At 51.2% G+C, this 22,092-nt stretch overlaps 1 protein-coding gene across 2 annotated transcripts in view; it reads right to left on the bottom strand.

Annotated features, from left to right (window-relative positions):
* Positions 1-7,368: 7,368 nt before the first annotated feature.
* Positions 7,369-22,092, bottom strand: part of TEX264 (testis expressed 264, ER-phagy receptor) — a 71,942-nt gene continuing 57,218 nt past the window's right edge. For both annotated transcript variants that reach the window (XM_062585825.1, XM_062585826.1), the window contains 2 exons: positions 20,872-21,043; positions 7,369-8,247 (listed from right to left, as the gene is read on the bottom strand). In XM_062585825.1, coding sequence (XP_062441809.1) covers positions 7,934-8,247; positions 20,872-21,043 — 486 coding nt within the window. In that variant the 3' untranslated portion in view covers positions 7,369-7,933. The remainder of the gene's footprint in view (positions 8,248-20,871; positions 21,044-22,092) is intronic.

Genomic DNA, 22,092 nt, shown 5'->3' with positions numbered 1-22,092 from the left:
CCTCATGCCGTGCAGAGGGTTAGGAGAGAGCTAAGTGGATGTGACAAGCCCAGCAGTGACACAGGACTTTTGATCCATGAAAAAGTGACACAAATCTGGAGACACAAGCTGGAGCATGGCATCTGATCTTACCACAGAGCCTTCCAGGAGGAGCTGGCATGTCCAACGCAAGCTGGGAGCCAGCTTCCGCAGCAGCACCAAGCAGAGTGGCCAGGTAGGGGAGAGCTTTTCTGGCCCACTAAAATATCAGGAAGGGAAGAAACGAATGAGCCCAGAGGCAGGGCCATCACCCAGGGCAAAGATGTCACCCAGAGCAAGGACAGCCAGCACAGGCTGGGCAGCGAGACCTAGTCCTGGCTCCAAGTAGAGCACCCCAACCCAAACCACAGCACTGCCTTCCTGATGGGACCTGCAGCTATGTCTTGCAGATGAACAGGACATTGCTGCTAAGCCCCTTTTGCCAGCTGGACTGCCAAACTCTGGGCTGACACACATGGACAATTCCTGCATTCATTGTATTTTAGACACAGGTTTTTCACCCCCTTCCTTCCCCATATACTAAACGTGGAAATTTCAGGAAAAGTAAAAGCCAGATTTGCTTGCTGCTGCTGCACAAATCACAATGGAGCTAAGAAATCAAAGAATTTTGTAAGACATGCCTTTCTGGATATAAACGAAATCTCTTCAGAGATTAGTTATCTTTTCCCAAAACATGGGAGAGTTTTGTTTCCTATTTAAAGTAAGCTTCTGAAACCCTCCAGGTCTGGGGTTTAGGCATCTGGGCCACGAAAGCAAGAGCTGCAAGGAGACCTACAGCAGCCTGTCAACCTCGGGATGCTCTAGCATTAGGGTGACACTGCATGTCCCTGGCACTTGTGTGCAACACAAGTTTGCAGCAGTGGGAAAAGGCAGCTGGATGGTTAGGGTGCTCATGGGAGCATGGGAGACCTGCAATGCTGGATGGAATGCTGGATGGTGACACCAGATGGAGAGGCTACATGGTGATGCCAGACAGTGATACTGGGAGGTGGTGATGGATGGCATTGCTGGACAGCGATGCCAGACAGTGATGCTGGATAGTGATGTTGAATGGTGATATTCAACAGTGATTCTGGACAGCTAGGGCAATGCTGTATGGCAATGCTGGACAGCAATACTGGATGGCAATGCCAGATCATGATGCTGGCTATCAGTGTGGAATGGTGAAGCAAGACAGCAATGCTGGATGGTGATGTTGGATGATAATGACAGACCATGATGCTGGAAAGCAATGATGTGTCCCCCTGCTATCCCACCCTAAGGCAGCTCTGCACCCACCCCGGGGCACACCAGGCACACCGGGGCACACTTTGATGCCCATGAGTGCATAGTCAGTGCCTGCAGGGCAGGCAGAGGTGGCCTGGGTGCAGAGATGCTCACAGCCAAGGAAGAAAGCCCTAGGAAGGGCTAGAAGTGAGAGAGTGGACTTCAGCACCAGCTGGAAGGCAACCGGGAGCCAGTGGTGATTCTCCGCAGCTTTTAACCACCCAGAGAGGGGAGTAGTAGTGTGGTGATGTGTTTAACTTGGGAGGTGTGAAGATGGCAAGCAGCTGGAACCTGCATGAGGACTTCTTCCCTCATGTCCTAAAATTGCAAGCACCTCTCCCCAGCATGAGCTGGGCAGTATCCCATTGTGCTAAGGTGCCTTCTGCCCACAGCGAGCCTCCAGCAAACTGGGGGCATTTCTTACCCACCCCTGCAGTTCAGTGGAGCCCAGACAAAAGGCCACAAAAGAGTCCCTGCATAATTAAAACAGTGAACACATTTAAGGGATGGGTATGTTGCTCCCAGGGATTCCTCAAGCAGGAAAGAAACCAAACACACATCAGTGTGGATGGTGCCCAGTGGCAGGCTGAGCTCTGGCATATGGGATCAGCAATGCAGGGAATATCCCTGCTCCCTGAGGTCCAGCTCTCTCTAGGGCAACCAGCAAGATCCATTGGAAGAAGGGCATCTTTGGGCCAGGCTCTCCTGAAAGAGCAGCTCACAAAACATCAACTGCCCTGCAGCGAGTTCAATCAGGGATTCTGTGTGCTGGGTTATGGCCATCCCTTGGGCTGCTTGGGTAGCTTGACACGGTGCTGGAAGGGAAGACCACGCCTCAGAACATCTAGGGAACATCTAGAAAAGTGAAACTGCAGCTGGCAAATAGGCTTGGTGGCATCCTGAGTGCACCAGTCAAGGCAGAGCCAAGTCCCTCCCAACTGATAAAGAGCAGTGGAGGGACTGCACTTTATCTACTCTGTCTACTCCCATCTGCATATGGCCCCCCCTTCCCAAAACATCAGCAATAATAAATGTTTACAATTTGCAATCAGTCCCACGTGCCCGGAGAACATCCTAACCACCCACAGCAATGAAACTGTGGCATATCATGACCTGCTCATCTCTGACACCAGCACATTTAGGGGCAGAGTGGGACTGGAGAAGACAGGGGTATGGAGAGGCACTAATTAATACAAGCCCTCAAACAGGACCACAGGGAGTGAAAAAACAGTCCTTGCTCCACCTCCCAGAGAGGCCACATAGCCCACATGTGCACTTGCACTCACACACACACTCCATCATGGCTGGATTCCTCCTTTGAGGGCTGATGCCACTGTCACTGCATGCATACACACAGTTGTGTGAATATGCACTGTGTACATGCTCACACCCTGGTGTAGGTGATACACTGTGCATTTGCACAGCTTTATACACTGCATATTCACACAGCTCTACAGGGAGTGCAGTACGCACATGCACTTGTCTGTATAGAGATGCACTGCGTGTGCACACTCACACATGGCTGCAGGGTGTGCGTATCTATCCCTATAGGTATGCACTGTGTGTGCATTTGCACATCAATATATTCAGTGTATACATCTGTACAGCTAAACATGGGGTACATTGTGTAGACACCTGTGCAGAGCATGCACTGTGTGTGCACGTACATCTGCCCAAGTATGTGCTCTGTGTATATATGCATATCTGTACAGAGAAGCACAGCATGCTAAAATGCACATCTGGGCATGTAGGCAGCTGTGTGTGCACCCATCTGTACAGTTATATGCTGTGCATGTGCACATACTGATGTGGTGCACACCGTGTGTGTCAACATCTGCACCTTGCATGCGAGGTGTGCCTGCACATCTGTATAGGTATCTACTCCCTGTGTGTGCACACCTGTATAAGGGCTGCATTGTGCAAGTGCACACGTGCTACATAGTGCCTCAGGGAGGTGGTGTGATGGCACATGTGTGTGTGTGTCACCAGGAGTTGACATGCACACACATGCTGAATAGGCTAGGAAGCTACTGGCAGCAGGGGAGCAAAGCTTTGAAGAGCCTCTCCCATCATCTCCTTCCAGGGTTCCCATTGGTACCACAGGGCCATGGCCACCTCTGCTGGGCTCTCCCTCCCTTCTAGAGTCTTCACAGCTGCCCTTCTCCCCCAGCAGCCTGCAAGCCCTGGCACACCACAGGATCAAAACAACCACTCTGCGGTCCTTGCTATGTCACCTCCAACCACCATTTGGTTCCTCTTGTCCAGCCTGGACAAGAGAGAGCAATGAGTAGCCAGGAAAGCGCAAAAGGAGAGAAAGTAAGGAAAGAGGAGCCTAGAGTGGTTGAGCCCATACCGCCCTGGGACTGTGCTCCCAGCAGCAAGGCCAGAGAGGAGGGTGTCTCCTGCCCGACACCAGCTCTGCTGAGGAGCTTGGGCAAGGATATGGTGTCACATGTTTCACTAATTCATCCATCCCATTGCCTCCCCAACTAGCCCTGGGCTCTAGGCACCCTCAGAGTTCACAAGATCCCACCATTGCCCTGGATGAGAACCGGAGAAGGGAGCTATGGGCACACCATCACCCTGCAGTGATCTCCAGCCATGGAACCATCCTGCCAAAGCATCATCTGTGCCCTGGGAGAGAGCAGGAAGCTGTCCCCACTTACACCAGGGCCATCCCTTCCACTTTGCTGCCTCACAGCCACTGCCTCTCCTTCAGGGTGCCCCAGAGGCACCAGCCTGCCCGTGCTGGGGTGCTCCTGGATCTGGCCACACAGCTGACTGCCAGCATTGCCTTGCTGAGCAGAAAGCAAGAGGGGTCAGTGAAACATTATGGGAAAAGGAGGCTGCAGAGGCCCCGTCCCACCAGCAGCTCTAGCAGCCTGGCTGCTATGGGCTCAGTACTGCCAGGTCATTGCTAGGATGAGGATCTCCCCAGCAGGCTTTCGCTGCTGAGGCTCTCAGGGAAGGCACCCTGTGCCCTGCACCCCAGAGGTTTTGGGAGTTGACTCTGGAGTGCTGCCCCTGGGCAGGGGGCAGGCAGTGGGCGATGGACGGCAGCATCAGCACTCGGCCCTGGTGAGGTTGTATTGCCTAATGGTTAAGCTCCAGCTCCAGCCATCCCATAAACACACACACGGACACTCAGGTCAGTCAGCACCCGTGCTCCGGGAGCCGTGCCCGTGCCCAGCTCGGCACCCCACTTGCAGCCCTGGGAGCCCGGTCCCGCACACCGGCTGGGGAGCCCCGCGGGGTCTCGGCAGTCCGCGGGTCCTAAGGGGGTGCCGCTGCTCTGGTAGGGCATGGGACGGCCCGAGGCCACGGGGTCGGGCGGCCAGTGCCGGGAGTGGAGGTGGCGCGGGAGCCGCAGCGCTTACCTGGGCCCGACGGGCTGCGCCGGGAAACGGTGCCGATGCCGGTGTCCGTGCCGGTGCCGGTGCCGAAGCTGCCTGCAAGCCGCGGCTGCCGCCCGCCCGCCGCCGCCGCCTCTGACACTCCGCCAATCCCAGCCGCGCCGAGCTGCTCCGCCCTCCCCCGGCCCAGCCCGCCCCGGCCCCCGCCCCGGCCCCGGCCTCTGCCCGCCGGGCGGCGGCACCTCCGGGCCGCGGCTCGCAGGTTCATCCCGACCCTCCCCGCAGCGGGCACGGCCACTGCCGGGGCTGCGCCGCCTGCCCACTGACCGTGCTGCCACAGCCCGCATGGGCACAGCGGTCAGGACACGGCCACGTCCAGGCAGGACCAGGCAGGGACTGAGCAGATCCAGGCAGGACACGACCAGTGCACAGACCGACCCAGCAGGGCACAGGTCTACACACACATAACCACAGCTCGGTTGTCCCTGGGGTCACTCACCTCACGCTCTGCACAGCCTCTTGCCCAAGGTGGCATCACGCTCACCAAAACCTCCAAGAGCCCAGCACCAACCAGCTGAAACAGCACTCCAGCATGTGGCCCCCAGCACGCATCCTTAGCCCAAGCATTGAGCTTGGGGGATGGCTTGGGTGATGCTCACAAGGGGATGATCTCATCAGAGATCCAGGGATTTCCCAAGGCAGAGACAGCAGTTGGAGATAGTATTTGGGGTCACTGGTTGCCTTCCAACATTTGCCTCAACCCTTCCTGGCCCCATCTGGCCTCCTGGGAGTGCTGTATCCTGATTGATCCCCAAGAGAGCTACAGATCTCAGTGACAAGAATGGAGTGACTGGGGGCAACCGGGGGCAGAGGCAAGCAGGTGCCTCCAGGGCTCCAACAGCTTTCCACCGCACTGTGCCTCAGCTTCCCCACTGTGCTTGCAGGCTGCAGGTAGGGCTACCACAACAAAATTTGGCACAGTTCTGTTCCCCATCCTCCAGTGGTCCTATTTTGGGGAGGATAACGCAGGACTTCTGGGGCTAGGTCACCTCCCAGGGCTCTCACAATGCTGGAGTCCCAGACACTGCTGGTCCATCTCCTTCAGCACTCAAAACACAGACAGACCAGGGTGTTGTAGGAGAGGAGGATGTGTTGGCTGTGGTGACCCTTTCACCAGCTCTTCTGCACCTCACTGCCGCTTTGGCATTTCTGGCAGCAGAGGGATGGTGGCAAATTCCCACTCCCCATGTTGATGGGGCCAGGGGACAAGCAGCTAGACAATATCTGCTGTCTGGCTCCAGCCCCCAGGGAGACTCAGCCAGGCATAAATATTTCAGGGGGTTTGGCTGTTTTGTAATAACTGGCAACAAAGATAAACACCCAGGAAGAGCAATATTTTTCCACATGGGCTGGAAAATATTTTTAATATTTTATCACTCAGAGCACAAAATATTTATGAAAAATCCCATGTCAATCGCTCACTGAGGAGTAATCTTCACCATTTCAAGCCAGGGAGGACATGTCCCCACCCTGGAGGAATGGCCAGGTGTCCCCTGACCCATCTCTCCCACATTGTGGACCCAGCCCTGTTTTTTGTGCCACAACATTCAACTTGTGGAGGAACAAGCCCTGGGTTGCCAAAGAAAAACTGAGGCACCAGGGCAGAGCTGAGGGATGGGGGTGGGCAAGGAACTTAGCTCTGCTGGGCCTAGAGAGGGGCTGTAACCAGTAGGCATCGCTTCAGGGTACTGTGGCAGCCAGGGTGATGACATCCCAGCTACTTTCTCCACTTTCCTGGGGTAAGCCTGGTCTTGGTTGCCTGCGCCTCTTCCAGGGGCTGCAACCAGGGCCTGCACAAGGATCACTCTCCACCCAAGCCCTAATACAGCCCTAAATCACTCCTTCCTGATCCCTGGGTCAGTCCCAGTGGGCCACACCACACAGATGGCAGTAGTGTGCCCAGGGGTACTACAGACACCTACAGTCCCGCTGGATGGGACAAGTCCTGATTTCCATGTCAACAGCCCAGCAGTGTGAGTGGGGAAATTAAGCAAGGCAGATCATGCAGCTCTCCCCAGACCTGTTAACAAAGACTGAGGTGAAGGGATGGAGCAGGGAGAAAGGAGAGCCAACACAGCCGTACTTCCCCAACCCTTCTGTGCCTCTCCCGGCCCAGGCAGGCTGGTCCCGCTCACTGCTGAACCCCCATCAAGGAAGTTCCAGAGAGCAGGCAGGGACTTCATGCAGGAGGGGAACATGGCACTGCCATGCCCACTAAGAACTCAGTGAAGTGGTATGGGGGCATTTTTACTCCCAGCGGGTTTGCAAGACCCAAGAAGAAATTATCCTCCTTCAGCAAATGTCTGGCCCAGCTCAGCACTGCTGACATGGCCCCTTCATTGCTCATGGAACAGCTTGAGAAAGCAGGTGCTATCCTGGCCCCTCAGCTCAAGCCCTTCTGTGAAAGTGAGTATGATCAATAGGGCTATCCGAGGGCACTGCAAGGCCTTCTTGCATTCCTCCTTGCACTGCATCCTTCTCCCGGAGCCCTGGGAGGGTGTGGGGAGCCTGCCAATTCACTGTGGTATGGGAGAGAGGCAAGCCCCACATGAGACAGCCTGGAAGAAGTCCTGAGCCTGCAGCCTGTTCCCCACGATGAGGAAGGACAGCACAGTCAGCCAAGAGGCAGTCAGTAACCCTGTTGGCCATCTGAGAGGAAAAGCATCCATTTTATTACAGATTCCAAAAGCTTCCATGGCAGTTTCAGGAGGACAATTTTACACTGGATGTTTCAATTTTCAGCAAGGAAAAGAGAAAGGGGGAACAAAATCAACCAATCCTATTCACTGCTCTTTGGTGTTAGCAAACACACACCCATGTGACAGAGAAATAGGCTGTGGGTGAGAGAGGGGCACCAATAGAGAGACTAGAGAGAAGGGGAACCTGTGGAACACACATACACCCCCAGAGATGCCTGCAGAGAATACGCAAGGCAACTAGAGACACACAAACTGCAAATGCATTTCACTACCCACCAGCGTGCACCTACCCCAGCACACCCTAGCATTGTAGGAGACCCACTGCCTCCCAGCTCCAACCCTGCAGCTGAACCATCTGCCCTTGTAATATTCAAACACCCTTTCTGCAAAGAGGGAGAGTGGCTCCCAGAAGAAATCAGTAACTTAATCTCTCGGCTGGAGAAGAAGGAGACAGGAAGACAGACAGTTCTTGGTACTTTAAATCCCTACGAAAGGCAAGGAAGTCAGGTCTCTGTTTTACTCTTCGCCTCTTTCAGCAGCAATGGGTTCCTTGGTCCACTTGCCTGTGACCTCCTGGTCTTCTGCACAGCCCAAGTCAAGCAGCAGGCCTGGAGCTCCCTCCCCATCCCCGGTGACTTCTAGGTCCAGCTCCTCAAAGGAGGAGCCACTGGCTCCAGACTCACTGTAGCTGTGCTCACTACGATTGTCGGTCTCCTCCCGACCACGGCTGGTTGGGAACGGCGAAAGGATGGAGGTGGCCACTGAGGTGTCTCTGCTGTCGGTTGTGGCCTCCATGCTAATGGAGCTAGTCTCACTCATGGTGTCAGCCCCTGAGACAGAGAAAAAGGAAGTGAATGTTGAGGCATGGAGGGGATGCTGTGGGCCTGGGTGTTCCAGCACAAAGCCATCAAAGCCATCAAAAACCTTGGAGATGTCAGCAAAGCAACAGGCCAGAGTGGAAAGTAACATCTAGCTCTCGCCACCTCTTGTGCCTTCAAACAAACAACCGAGCCAAGACAAGCGTGAGCACCCTGTGATGGGATGCTGGAGGTTGATTCATTAACACTAGATCCAGAAGAGGCACTGAAGAGCAGCAGCTGTGAAAGTAAGCCCCCCCCCCGCTCACCAGTACTGCCTCAGTCTACCAGCTGTATACTTGCACCACTCTGTTTTCTATGCACACACAACTCAGTGACCCATTTGTGATGGAGAGCAGCCAGACTGGGAGCGAGGGGACAACCCTGCCCTGATCGTGGTGCTGGAACCTGGAACAATGTCAGGGGTAGGGTGCTGTGTTGCAAAGATCAGAGAGGAAGGGCTGTTTCATTCCTTGAGCACCAAACGAGGCAGGGACACCCAAAGGGAAAGTGGTATGTGATCAGGCTCTTGGACATCCTAAAGTCAGAGTTAAAGCTACATACGCAGCCTTTGTTGCAGAGACTCCTAATGCTGGCTTTGCCTCATAAGAGCTGTCATAACTTGCCGTTCATTCCTCTTCTCTCCCAGTTGCTCTAATGGGAGTAACTATGGTAGGAAAGTGACTGCCCACAACATGATTACATTATCGTATCAACAACAAGCGCTGGAGAGCCATACATGCAGACCCAGTGGTGCCTACCCTGGCTAACTGCATCCAACACCCTCCTCTGCATTGCCGAGACCCAGTCCTCTCATCTCTCATTACTCAGTGCATTTCAGCTGCCAGTACAGCAACACGGACTCCCTGCAAGAGCAGAAAGAGATCCAGTGCCTTTAGAGAGATGTTCTCCACAGCAAGGGAGAAGCACTGACAGCCAGAAGGTCCCAGCTCTTCTATATATGTGGCAAAGAAGGACGGACAGTGTTGGGAAGATGGCTGTGCCCTTGAGCTGCAGCTGCCCTGCTCCAAGCCTCCCCACATCCAGCCCATGAGCTAGGCTTCCCAGAGAAAGAGGCCTTTGCACCTCAAGAGAACATGCAGGGGACCTACAGCTGGAGAGGGACACAGGGATGTAGGCTGGACTAGGGGAGCCCAGGGGAGGTGAATCAAGGGCACAAGGGCTGACAAAGTGGAGGGGAAACTGATGGCCCTCATCCTTCCCTTCTGCCTGGCCCTGGGAACAGCAATTAACACCTTCCTTTTCTCTCCCCGAGCACCAAGTCCTTCTGCCCCACCTTCTTCCTCTCACAACATGGGCCCTCACTGCCCAATAAAATGGTTCTGCCTTCTCCCATGTACCCCTTGGATATAGATGGATGGACCCAGGCCAAGGTGCCTGACATGTTTGAAAGCAACAAGGACACAAAGCACTTGGCATTACTGCCCTGTATTGCCACCACCAGGCCCTGGCTCCTTTGCAGCCGTCAAAACACATGACAGCACAAGGGCACATGGGGCAGCAGTACACCCAGCTCAAGCCTTGATGGAGGGAAGCAGAGCATAATCACCAATCTGCATTCTCAGTCAGATCATCATCTTTATGTCACCCCTCTCATGCTAATCACATCACGAAGTCAGCAGGTGCATGGACCCATGACCCATCCCAGCTTCATGGGTGGACCCCTGGAGGCTGCCTCCCCAGGCCTAGCTGGACCCCTCAGTTCACCACCTCCTTCTCAGCAGATCACAGTCTCATTAGCTTGGTCCACAGCACAAGTAAGGAACTGACAGAGAGACAACTGTCAGATAAGGAACAGCAGCTTAGGGCTGTTGCCACAGCAACTAGCTAGAAGACAAAACTCTCCTGTAAAACATTAATAATTGTTAATTAGGACAAGAGCAGCAAATGTTAGGTGGCCTTTCTGCAGCAGAAGAAGTCTGCCTTTTGCCTGGTGTCACTTGCCTCCCCATCCTCTTCCTCTACAGATCAGCTGCCTGGAAGCTCGTGTTGGGCTCAGGCTGTCTTCTCGCTCTATCACCTCCACTTATTCCTTCTCCCAGGGGTAAAAACTACACCAGGTTGGAAAATCATGCCAAATAACACTCCCATGTCAAGCCTAGGAAGGGAAAATGGGGATTAACACCTGCAAGGACATGGGAAATCTTGGCAGGCATCATTCAACACAACAGTGGCTCAGAAATACTTGAGGTCCAGCTCAGAAGCAACACTGGGACTGAGGTCCAGCTCAGAAGAGGACTGCGGGTTCATCAACACCAGCAAAGCTCATCTCTTGTGTGCAAGCTGCCTTAGGGACATCATAGTCTGGGGTGTACAGCCAGACATAGAGCCAGCAAACAGCAGAGAGAACTGCAATGAATCCAGAGGGGTTCAAAAAGAGGGAGAGGAAAGCACTCTTTTCTAGACAGCATTAACACACTCACTCCTCTCAGCATAGTCAGATGCAGCTCCATCTTCAGACTGTGGCATATGAGCTCAACCAGCCCTCTGAAACCAGAGCTGGACCACCAGTCTCCCCAAATGCCCAGCAATAAAATCCTTTGTCTTTTCTCCATCTCAGCAGCAGGCACTCTGGTTTCTGGAAGGAAGGGACCTACTGGAGAATTCTTCAAAACACTGTTAAATTGCCACACATTCTTTGCTGTTTTTGCTTCTTGGCATGGTTGGCTGCCAAGAGAACTGCTTGAAAATGGCAGTTCTTTTCCTTCTTAGCAGCAGCATCCCACAGTCCCACCTTCACAGCAAGAACAATTTGGAGAGGAGCAAGCAGCAGCAGCAGGAGGGGGAGCAAAAGAGTAAATGCAGAGGAAAAAAGCACAGCTGCTCACTGATCAATCCTGCCTTCATCCTGCCCCTGCAGGCCCACGAGAGGAGTTTTGCCAGTTCTTAGCTGAGGCTAATGTTAGCAAAGGAAACCACCCAACCATCTCCTGTCCCATCTCTGCCAAGGTTCACAGGCCAGTGCCTATGCTTCACCCCAGAAGTGTTTGCATTTCAGCAGGTGACATAAGCTGAGCTGAACAAAGCGCTCAGCTTTCCAAACAAGCAGTGCTTAGAGAACACTCACTGAAGGGGAATAAAGAAATACCAACTCTGGAAATGCTGCATGTTTTCTACAAGATCTGGGAGAGTCTTAACATGGAAACCACATTTACTGTAAGTTAAAAAAGATGTTTTGCATGCTGCTGGTTAGGTGCTCACTGAAGGAGACCATGAATGGCAGAGAGCTGAGCAGGCAGTGGAGGCAGAAAGCCTGGAGCTCCTGTTCTACCTGCTGTAACCTCAGCAGGGCAGTCGGTCAGCTGAGACCTTCTAGAAAGATCACGAGCACAGGGAGCTGCAGGAGAGGAAGAGCGCACAGTCTCCAGGCTCACTGCAAGACTGGTGCCTCATCCTTAAGCAGATTGCCTTTGACATGAGCACTAAACTGTGCGCCAGGATTTGCACAAACCCCACTGCATACCAAGACAGGGCAGCCCATCTTGCACAGTGCAACCATTCCTGGGAAGCTGCAAATGGGCATGCTGGGCATCAAACAACGCAGGAGCCATCTCAGGCTTACATCCAAAGGAACTTGAGGAACCAGCAGAGGCTCCTTTCTTCGTTGCTGGCCTGCTGGTGTAGGCAGCTTGGGCTCACTTTGGTTGACCAAGAAGAAGTATCGTGAAAGGCTCATAGGGAAGTGAAGTGGAATTTTAGACCTGTGTTATCAGCCTTCTAACAGATTTCCAGCAAACAGGTAAAGCCAACAGACTGTGTAAAACACGCAGCCCCACGTATCCACATGCGCTGACTTACACGGCTGGGCCATAGTGAGGCAGGTCCCCATTAGAGTTTCCTTGAAGAGTCTCAGCAAGGAAGGACAGGCTCTGGTTGGAAGAGCATCCTCGAAAGGCAAAGCAGTTTCTCCTGTCTCCTTTCAAATAAAGCCCTAAAACTCCTGAGGCCAACCAAAGTTTTTCACGCTCCCCAGTGGGGACCTCAAAAGATCAAGTTTAGCCAAAGAATGGTGTAGCTGCAGTGCATTGAGGTAACACTCCCTCCATGGCTCACTGGTGTCAGGGCAAAGTATAATACAGCTTCTGGACTGAAGCTCACACCATTCATATTCATCTTGAGGACCTCAAAAAGCTGGGCCAAGAGTGAACCAAGTCTTTCTCTGCCTGCTCAATATCCATCCTGCATTAAGCAGAGAACAGTTCTAGCTGAGGAGCTGTCACGTAACCACATACCACAAGATAAAGGAAGTCTTGAGGAGACAAGCACCAGCTTTGGAAGTTAAAAGACATGGATAAAGCTGACCTATGGTTGCAGTAGCTCTGCTCTAAGCTGACTTCACAGAAGAACGCCGTTGTTCTCACCCTCCAGCAGCCTTGTCTCTCTTCTGCTCTGAGGGTGACAATAAATAGATTCATGTTTCCTTTTAGGCAGGCACTTTTTCACTGCTCTGTCACTTTTGATCATGTTTGAGCAGCCTCAGCTGGAAAATTTGCCCATTTCAGCAGCCTTGTTCCCTTCTGCACAGGACAGGCTTGCTCTGGTAGAGCCTACCAGCCCTGCCAGGGAGGGATAGCAGTACAAGCAGCCAAAACATGCAGGGGTGAGAGAAAGAGCTGTCTGCTCTTGTGGAAAATGTGGGTCACCTTTGGCAGGGGGACATGGCATGAACCCACATATGTTCCAGCAGATTTACAGCTGAGCCCGGGGAGGCCAGGCAGGGAACACGGTAGGGGCCTAAAGGGCCAACCAAACCAAAGCTGGTCTCTTCCAAAAGTACCTTGTGGATAGCAGGGATTCAGCTCTCATCTCATGAGCACTGAGGTTTCTGGCAGCCCTCACTCCCAGGAGAAACTGGATCTTACAGCACTTCAACCTTTGCGGCCAGTATTTCAAACCTCCAAAGTCCAGATGCAAGTCAACATCCACAGCAACCCCCATCCTATAGGTTTAAGCCCTGTACAGATGGTCTTCAATAACAGTCTTTCTTTACACCTCATGTTACCACTCCTGGGTTAGCAACAGAGCTTTGGATCACTACTAAGGAAGAGCCATTATTTTTTTATTTGAGTTGAAGCAGAGAAAGCTACTGACCAGCAAGGACTTCAGATAAGGCATGGGCTCCAGATGTGGGAGACAGCTGGAGGATGTACACCAAAACCAGGACAAAGCCCATGAGAGATGCGGTGGTGAGCTCCTGCTCCATGGCCTTCTACACAGTATTGGGGTTTCTTTCCTACCTTGAAGACATCCTCTCAGCTCTTCCTGCCTGACTATCTTCTGGACATAGCTTCCCTCCCTGGAAATCCAAATTATTGCCAGTCATTCTCAGAGCAATGCCTTGGGACTCCCAGTTATCGAGTCTTTCCTATGTAAATAAAGTTAACTAAACAACTGCCCAGAGTCCAAGCTAAACAAGAGCTGACTGTAGGAGCTATCAGCTCTCTCAGGACCAGCTGGACACTGAAGAGCAAAGCCCAAGTCAGCAGCCCCTTATGAAAAGGTTGCCTGTGACATTTTTTAAACAGAACCTGCAACGGACTCAAGAGAGACCTGCAAGGGGCGGCAACTTTCATTCAATGAGAAAAGAGCCCTGCTCCCCAGCCAGGTCCTCCAAACCTGAACTAGGATATGGCAGCATCCAACAAGAGCCTCAGGAGGAGGGCAAGACAGTCAGGTCAGGAGGACTTAGTCCCTCCTATCATTGTTGCATGGCCCTGACAAACTTTGACAGTCCTCCGAGTTCCCATATCTGTCCCTGTAGGTGGCATGCTGATGAGCAGCCCATATACAGCATCTCCCCATGCTCTGTAAAGGACATTGAGACTAACTCAAAATAGCTGGGAAAGAGGTCAGCTGCAGAGCCATGGAGGGGAAGAACTGCAGCCTAAAACATTCCTTGGATCAACTGCTTCATCTTGTTCATGGCACCTTCTTTTGTCCCCCAAAGAGTAGCCTGACACGATGGCACAGATCCCCCACACTTGTCAAGGCCTTGCAAGCCTCTGCTCAGAGTTGGCCCAAGCTTTTGGGTCCAACAAGGATTTTCCCTATGGCATGCAGCTAGATGGAAAGACAGTCTCATGAAAACACTCTCATTTATTCTGCTTCCTCCAAGGATAGCATAGCCATCCTGCTGCAACAGGTTCACAGATCAGGAGCATGGAACCTAAAAAGTTTTCCTTTATGAAATAGAGAGACAGTTTCTGACTTGCCAGATGCAAAGACTACTAAACACAGCACTGCAGCCAATCTAATCAGGCTGTGATGACTGTCAGTGTCTGAAACACCAGGACCTGAGTTATTATTATAACAAAATGTATATTGTATTAATACTGGAGCTGTGCCCAAGCTGGAAAGGATAAGATGGCTAATCCACAGGGGTACAGTGTGTTCTGAGGGTCAGGAAAGCCAAAAGCAAGTGAAAGCGCTGAAGTATGAGGCTTGAAGCCAAACTACGTCTGCTTGGGATTCTCTTTCCAGGCAGAGGAATGGCTAACCATTTTGCAAATTGAGAGGAGACTCTGCAAGTCCAAAGCAACAGACAGCTAGGACAGGTCAGATGGGACAACTGCTTGGCAGGAGTCGGCCACACATTTTGAAAGAGGGGAAGTTCTCCTTGAAAAGCTCATTGCCTTGGAGAGGGCAGAGCAGCCATATGGATCAAGTAGCCAGTGGCACTGACTTTGCTGTTACAAGGGTTGAAATCACCATTGTAACTACAATGCTAAGACACCACAGTACAATGCATGCTACAAGGCCGGCTGGGTCTGAGGGAGCCAGAGAACAAGCCTGGGCTGAAGACCACACTTGGTGCTGTGGAACCCACCCAAAGGCCAGGGCCTAGGCTGAGAGTGCCACCTAAGAAAACGAGAAGCCAAGAAGCCAATATCCAGAGCCAGGACACCAGCCAAGTGAGAGGTGCAATGTCCAGAGCTGGTTTCTCATCAGCTCCCTAGCCTCAGACGGCACAGCAGCTGCTCCTGCAGAGGAACTGTTCATCTTACAACTGCTAAAGAGCCTCAGCAGGGCCCCAGCCACCCCAGGCAGCTCTGGCCTGGGGACAAAGCAGCTTCCAGCAGCCCTGGGCCACCCTGGGTAAGGTCAGCTAGAAAACCTCCTAGGAAAGAGGGCTGGCTTGCTCCCTCCTCATATCACCCTGCTGGGACACAAAAGTCTAAGCAGAATTCCCCTCTTGGTGCACTTGGGCCCTCTCTTTCCATAGCCTGATCAAATATTCATCGCTTCTGCTGCTAAATAATAGATCAATGAGCTGTCAGGAGAAGAACAATTAATCTGAGCTTGCTAAAGCCTGTACAAAAGTCACCAGGTGCCAGGGCAGGCCAGGTAGAACAGCAGGCAGGCCAAATCATTGCATGGCAGGCAAAAATGTCCCTGCCTGTACATGAACTTGGCACTGTGAGCCATGCCCCAGCCTGGGCCCAGCAGGAGGGGCCTGCTGAGATGTTTCTTTAACAATGATGGTGGTTAAGCAGGGAAAGGACAGCAGTGAGACAGAGTACATCAGGAAGGGTCACCAGTGTCCCCCCATTGTACAGGGGTACAGCAGGTGATACCACCAGAGTTACACAGATAGGATCCTGGCTGCCTAGTTTCTTATCTTAGCTGAGTAGTGCCCAGCACCAGCAGAGTGACAGAGTGCAGGGCTGAGGACTTGAAGACTAAGAAAACAGACCTGGGCAATGCACATAACAGCCCAGGCAAAGTGCAGGCTGCCTGCCTCAGAGCAAGAGGGAACAGTCCAGTCTTCACTTTGGAAATGCCACATGGTCCTGGGAACATGGTTGGAAGAACCTTTCTCCAAAACAGACTTGACTCTAGCAAAAGCAGCATCTGAGCCTCTTAGCAGAGCCATGTGCTTAGAAACCATCCACGTTCTCACCAGGAAGCCCATGTCAAGAGGTGTCTTTTGTTTGCTTTCACCTTCCGCTCACTGCAGCAGGGTCATGCTTGGAAGCATGCTGCTGAGAACAAGCCTGGAGCGAAGGCCCGCTGTGTGCAACACTGATGCCAAAGCCCAAGAAAATAATTAAGTACAAAACAAAACTAATTGTGATTGACACTGGCCCCCTGGAGACCTATCAGCTGTGTTCCAAAAATGTTTCCTGTCTTTCTGATGACCCTGATGACTGGAAAGAAGGGACAGAGTTGGTGCTAAGGCATCAGCATCTCCCAATTCATTTCATGGGTGCTGGATACATCAGTCCTCAGAAAAGCAGCCAGAATCTTGCTCCATGCATAGACAGATGACAAAGAGCAGAGACACTGGATCAAACTCAGCAGCCTTTGCAGTCATTGGTTTCACTCAAAGCTGGAGGCACAGAGCACCTTGCAGGAAGAACTCAAAAGAGAGGAAAGACAACACATGACAACCTAAATGAGAGGTGTATCTTCCCCACTACAAGGTCAGGTGCTCACTGCTCAGGCTCAAGAAAACAAATCCAAGCCCTTACAGTGCATACAAGTTGCTGACTTCTGTGTTGCACTAGCCACACTGAAAGGCAGGGGAAATGGCAGAGCCTTCCACTGGAAATTCCTAAAGTCACTAATTCAAGACAGCTTGGGATTTGTTAGTACAGCTGCTTGTGGTGACCATAGAGAGCCATGGTTGTAAGGTGCTGTGTCCACACAAAACATTATTAAACACTATTGTTGCTCTGAAATCAAATGGTCATTTATGTTTTTTTCAACATTTTAGGGGAAGAAGGGGAAAAGAGGGCTTAAATATTCCAGTTTGGGGTTCCAGCTGAATGAGGAGCAATGGTCCAACACTGCCTAGTGTACAGCATCTTCAACTGCCATTTGTCTTAATGAGAGGAAAAGATGCTCAGCACTTCCCTGGCTTTTCCCACCTACCTTGCGACCCAGCAGGGAACAAGAGCACCATTTCTGGATTTCCACTGTTTACATATGGCCACTGCCTGTGGAGAAGCTGGTTCGCACCAACAGAGAACAGGACCCACTCACGTCCCTCCAGGAGCATCCCTACTCTTTCCAGACTTAAGTGGAATCAGGACTGTCAGCACTGAGGTGAATCGAGCAAAAATCCAAGTCCTTCTAATTAGAAAGGGAGAAGCGTCAAAAGGCAGACTGGGACATTGCTGTACCTGTACTCCAGCCAGGAGAGAAATGAATGAAAGCTGTCAAAGACACCCTGAGAACTGCAGGATCATTAAGAGCTTGTACTGGCCACCACATCTGTTTGAAGGAGCTGTGACTAAGCTGAACTAGCTCTCTGAGCAGCTCACCAGAGAATAACAAAAAGAAGAGACAGGAAGAAAAATCATTGCCTTCTCTCTCTCCAACATAGAGGCAGGCCTATGAACAAAATGGTTGCACAGATCAAGGAGCAATAGGAGCAGGCAGCGTCATCTGGGACAGAAAACACATGGAAAGCAGGGGACCTGTCTGCTCTCTGGTCTCTGATAGGCTCTGTGTGCAGCTTGGTTTCTAGGGAGAGTCATGGTCTGTGCATTTGTCTGCATTCACTACCCTCACCCCAAAGCCTTCTGAACCCAGGGACCTTGAAGCTGCTTCAACTGCAATTCTCAAACCTGTAAAGCACTATGTTCAAAACTTTTGAAATGAGAGACCAGGTAGAGTAGAGATAGCCATCTGTTGTCCCTGTCTAGAAGGATCTCCTCTTATGCTAGGATTCAGGAAATCCATGCAGGACTTCAATGGCAAGAAGCAAAGTCCTGAGAGAGTAGGCTTCCCTACCACAGTGTTCATGGATTGCCTGCTGACTCCAACCAAAGCACCTATGCTGCTGAAATAGGGTCTGCCTGGCAGCCCTAGAGACTCAACCATCGTGGCCAGAGCAGCAAAGACAACAGTAAATTGAGCTTCTCCCATGAACAAGCTTCCTGGCAGGCCTCTCTTCCAGGAGAAGAGACATCCTTTCCCCACAACCTGGGACATGCTGCATCCTCAGTCACCTCACCCAAAGCATTCTGAACATGGGTGACCTGCGTCATGCAGGCCAGTGGCTGCATGACAGAGACGCTCTTTGGCCACCACCTCCCTTTGCCCAAAGGCACTGCTGAGAGGGCCTCCCCACTGTCACTCCTTGCAGAGTAAGGCTCACTCACCAAAACCTTCACTGTGTGACAGCAAAGTTAGAGCAGCCTGGGGACACTGTGATATCACAGGGATGGAAGAGTTGCAGTTATGACCTCAAGGATTCTCAGACAATAATGACACCATCAACCAGAGAGCTTGTCACTTCCTTGGCCCCCCCAGTGGGGTTTGGTGAAGAAGAGTAATGGGATGATCTTGGCCCCAGATATTCTCTACAGCTCCCAGACCCATTTCTACTTCTATGCTCAGTAGCGAAGATGGTAATAAGGATGATATGTAAACTTAAATTTTTAGTCCTTACAGAGGCAATGTCAACCTTTTGTAACTATTACTATTTTTTAGTCCTTACAGAAGCAATGCCAACCTCTTAAAGCTATTATTATTTTAAGCTGTTTTTCTGCAAACTCAGCAGACAACACTGCATCAGATTGTATTTATGAAAGCTTATCTATGCAGCTAGAAAGGTGGTAGTGGAGGAGCCACAAGAGAACTGCTGTCACAGCATGCCGCTATTTCTAGGAAGCCCATCTCAGATTAACGGTCATACAACACTTGCCACCTAAAATCTGAAACAGCTTCCTAGCCCTTCCTCTAATTGGGCAAGAGGATCCACCATCAAGGAAATCTTGGTAGGAGAGTCACAGAAAAAGCACCAAGAAACCAGGCAGCGCAGGAAAATAAATGCACTGAATAATTCCCCATCTGTGCTGGCTGAGGGCTCATACACCATCTAGAGTGGGTGCAGCCTGGACAGGCCTGCCAGAAGCAAAAAGTCTAGGGTTCTGGACATCATCTCAGCATTCTCCCTCTCCCTCAAGATCCCTCCATTTCTCTGTTGCAATGTAGAAGTTGTAACTTTGAAAACAGCACATTAACCAAAACCCATCTACTAGCACCAAAGTGGAGATATTCCTAACAACAGTCCGAAACAGCTTAACTCTGCCCCAATCTATGCATTGTAATGCATGTCTCTATGCACTACAAAACATAGTTTTCTCTCTACATTTTCAGAAGCAAAGTTACTCCAGGCCCAAATTTCTGAGACTAGACATACAGAAATGTGCATATGCAATTACAGGAGCCAAGGACCTGAAGAAGCCTTTGTTCACATTAGTTTGTTGTCCCTTTATAAAAGTAGGCTGAAAACTACTCAAAACAGCTAAAGGCTATCTGAAGAGCATGGCATGTTTTAGCATCACCAGAGCAAACACTGTTGCACTGCTCAGCCTTTCTGCCAGATGACCACCTGAGGCTTGTACGCCACAGCTTCTCCCATTAGATACATACATCTTGACATGTCTTGAAATGTCCATGTGTGACCTCATTGCATGACCAGATGTTCATACAGCTGCCTGAGGGGCCCTTGTAAAGAAAATGGGAGGGAGCAGGCTGTAGGGCACATTCAGTGTTCTGGCAGACCAGAGGTAACCCCAAACCAGCCCTTCTGATACAAAGTCAGAAAAAAAAGGTAAAAAGTAGAAAGAATGCCATAAAAATACTAGAACTCAAAACTTTGTGAAACTCATATTAGACTCTTAACTTCAGTACTAAATGGAAAGAGCTCCCACAAAGCAATTTTCCTGCTTGTTTTTACAGTGAACATGATTAAGAATTAAAGAAATTCAAAACTGAAGATGTGTAAAAAAAATACCAAACTACCCATGAGGCAGAGAGGCACGTTCAATAGTCAGAAAAGGCTGTCATGTTTTTTTCATGTCCATTATAAAAGCATGGGCAATCTGCAGGGCAGGAAGAGGCACCTTCCCCAGAAAGTGGCCGTACAAGCCTGTCAAAGTCCAGTAAGCAGAAATCCCCGCTGCTTGCTTAAGTCTCAGATTACACAGCTTTCGTGTCTCACAAACATGTGAGCATGTGGGCCGACTGCAGTAACTAGCATTTCGGGTTACTATAGCACTGCTGTTCTGCGCCTACAGTGATTGTGGTCCCTTCCTTTATAAATACATACAGTCTCCAACAGATCTCTTTAAGCAGATGCTATTGGATCATTCTACCACCAGTTACAGAAGACTGGTATTTAAGTTCTTCACAATCCCAATATGCAACAGTTGAAGATGAGATCAAGAAAGATGTATATGACAAGGAAAAAAAAAACAAGCCCAGCTGCAAAAGTTGCTATAACCAGCTCTGTTATAATGTCAGGGGATCAGTGCCTCTGCAGCAGCACTAAGAACAGATTCACCTTTTCCCTGACATCATAGGCATGACCATGTAGCTCTCTAGGGCATGGCATACATCCTCCAGGACAAGGTCAGGCTTTATTTTTTCAATCATAGTGATAGGAAATGGATCACTGAAATTTGGTGGTTCCCTGATCCGGCAGGCACTTAGCAGGCATAGATCAGCTCACTCAACTGCTGCTTTCACAGAACAGCAATGGAGACATCTGGGGCCCCTGACCATGGCGAAGGCAGATGCCAACAGAAGAAGAACAGAAACTTGTGCACAAGACACGCATACCTGTAATATCTGTCTGGGCATCTTCAGCCTCAGCTGCCACAGCCCTGCTCTTCCTCTCCAATTCTTTCATTTCAGGCACATAAAAGTCCCCTTGACGAGCAAGGGGACACACAAAATAGATTCGATCTTCTTTGTAGATCTCAAGTCTGGGATGGGCGCACAGCTTTCTCTCCTGAAAGAGAGCAGGCAACCATGACATTAGGAACGTACCTTCATTCCTGGCAGCCACCTCATCAAGCTGATGGTGGTTTGTGATAAGCTGGCAGAATTACAGACCATCCAGTTTTACCCACAGCCCTGATGCCATAGATGCTTGAGCTCAGAGGGAAGAGTCCCCCTCAACATGTGCCCACATGCCATCCAGAAATCGCAGTGCCATTTTCCCCACAGCACCAGCTTCTGCATGTGAAGGACCATGGGTCCAGTCAAGGAAGGAAGGTTAGCAGCAAGCAGCTGCACCAGGCTCCTAAAGGAGGTGCTGTGTTGCTGAGCCCTAGAGAGGCCAAGACATTGTGCTCATCTTCAGTGGCCCATTTCTGGAAGACTAAACTCACCACAGTTTTCAGCATGGGCGTTTCAGAATCGACTCATGCCCCAGGTGGCAAGCCAAGATGGTAACTACTCCACACTGCAGAGGTGCTTTGGGGGAAAGGATGAGGGAATCCATCTGGGCACACTGGACATGCCAAGCCATGCATGGGAGCACCAAAGCTCTGCCTCCCACACCCTGAGACATGCCAGACCCAAGTCCTGGTGAAAATCCCAGCTCGATCAGACCTCACAGTGAGCTGAAGCAGGGTGGGTGTCTCTGCCACTGCAGCAGGGCTGTGCCTCTGCTGACTGCCACCCCCACTCCCCACATCACCAGGAGTGAGCAGTTCTGGGGAACCCAGCAGCTGCTCTCACAGACCCTGCCAAGCCTCCAACCTTCCTCTCAGCATGGATGCAAGAATCCTCCAAGCAGGCACGCCACTTTCCTGCTAATTAATATAATCCAGAAGCGACAGCTAAAGCAGCCCCTTTCAGAAATGTGAGGGCAGTGGGAGTTGGAGATGTATTCATTGCACTTCAGACAACCTTCCCTCCTCCTCTTCCTCATCCAACCCCCACCTCCCCCCTGGCAGTACACTTCAGGCTCACAGAGACACAACCAGCCCAGTCTCTGCCAGCCTGGCAGGGAGATGTGATGGGGGCACTTTTCTCCTAACATTCTGGTTTTCC

The sequence above is a fragment of the Rhea pennata genome, chromosome 12, assembly GCF_028389875.1.
Source record: "Rhea pennata isolate bPtePen1 chromosome 12, bPtePen1.pri, whole genome shotgun sequence".
Taxonomy (NCBI): domain Eukaryota; kingdom Metazoa; phylum Chordata; class Aves; order Rheiformes; family Rheidae; genus Rhea; species Rhea pennata.
This window is presented reverse-complemented; position numbering and strand designations above follow the sequence as displayed.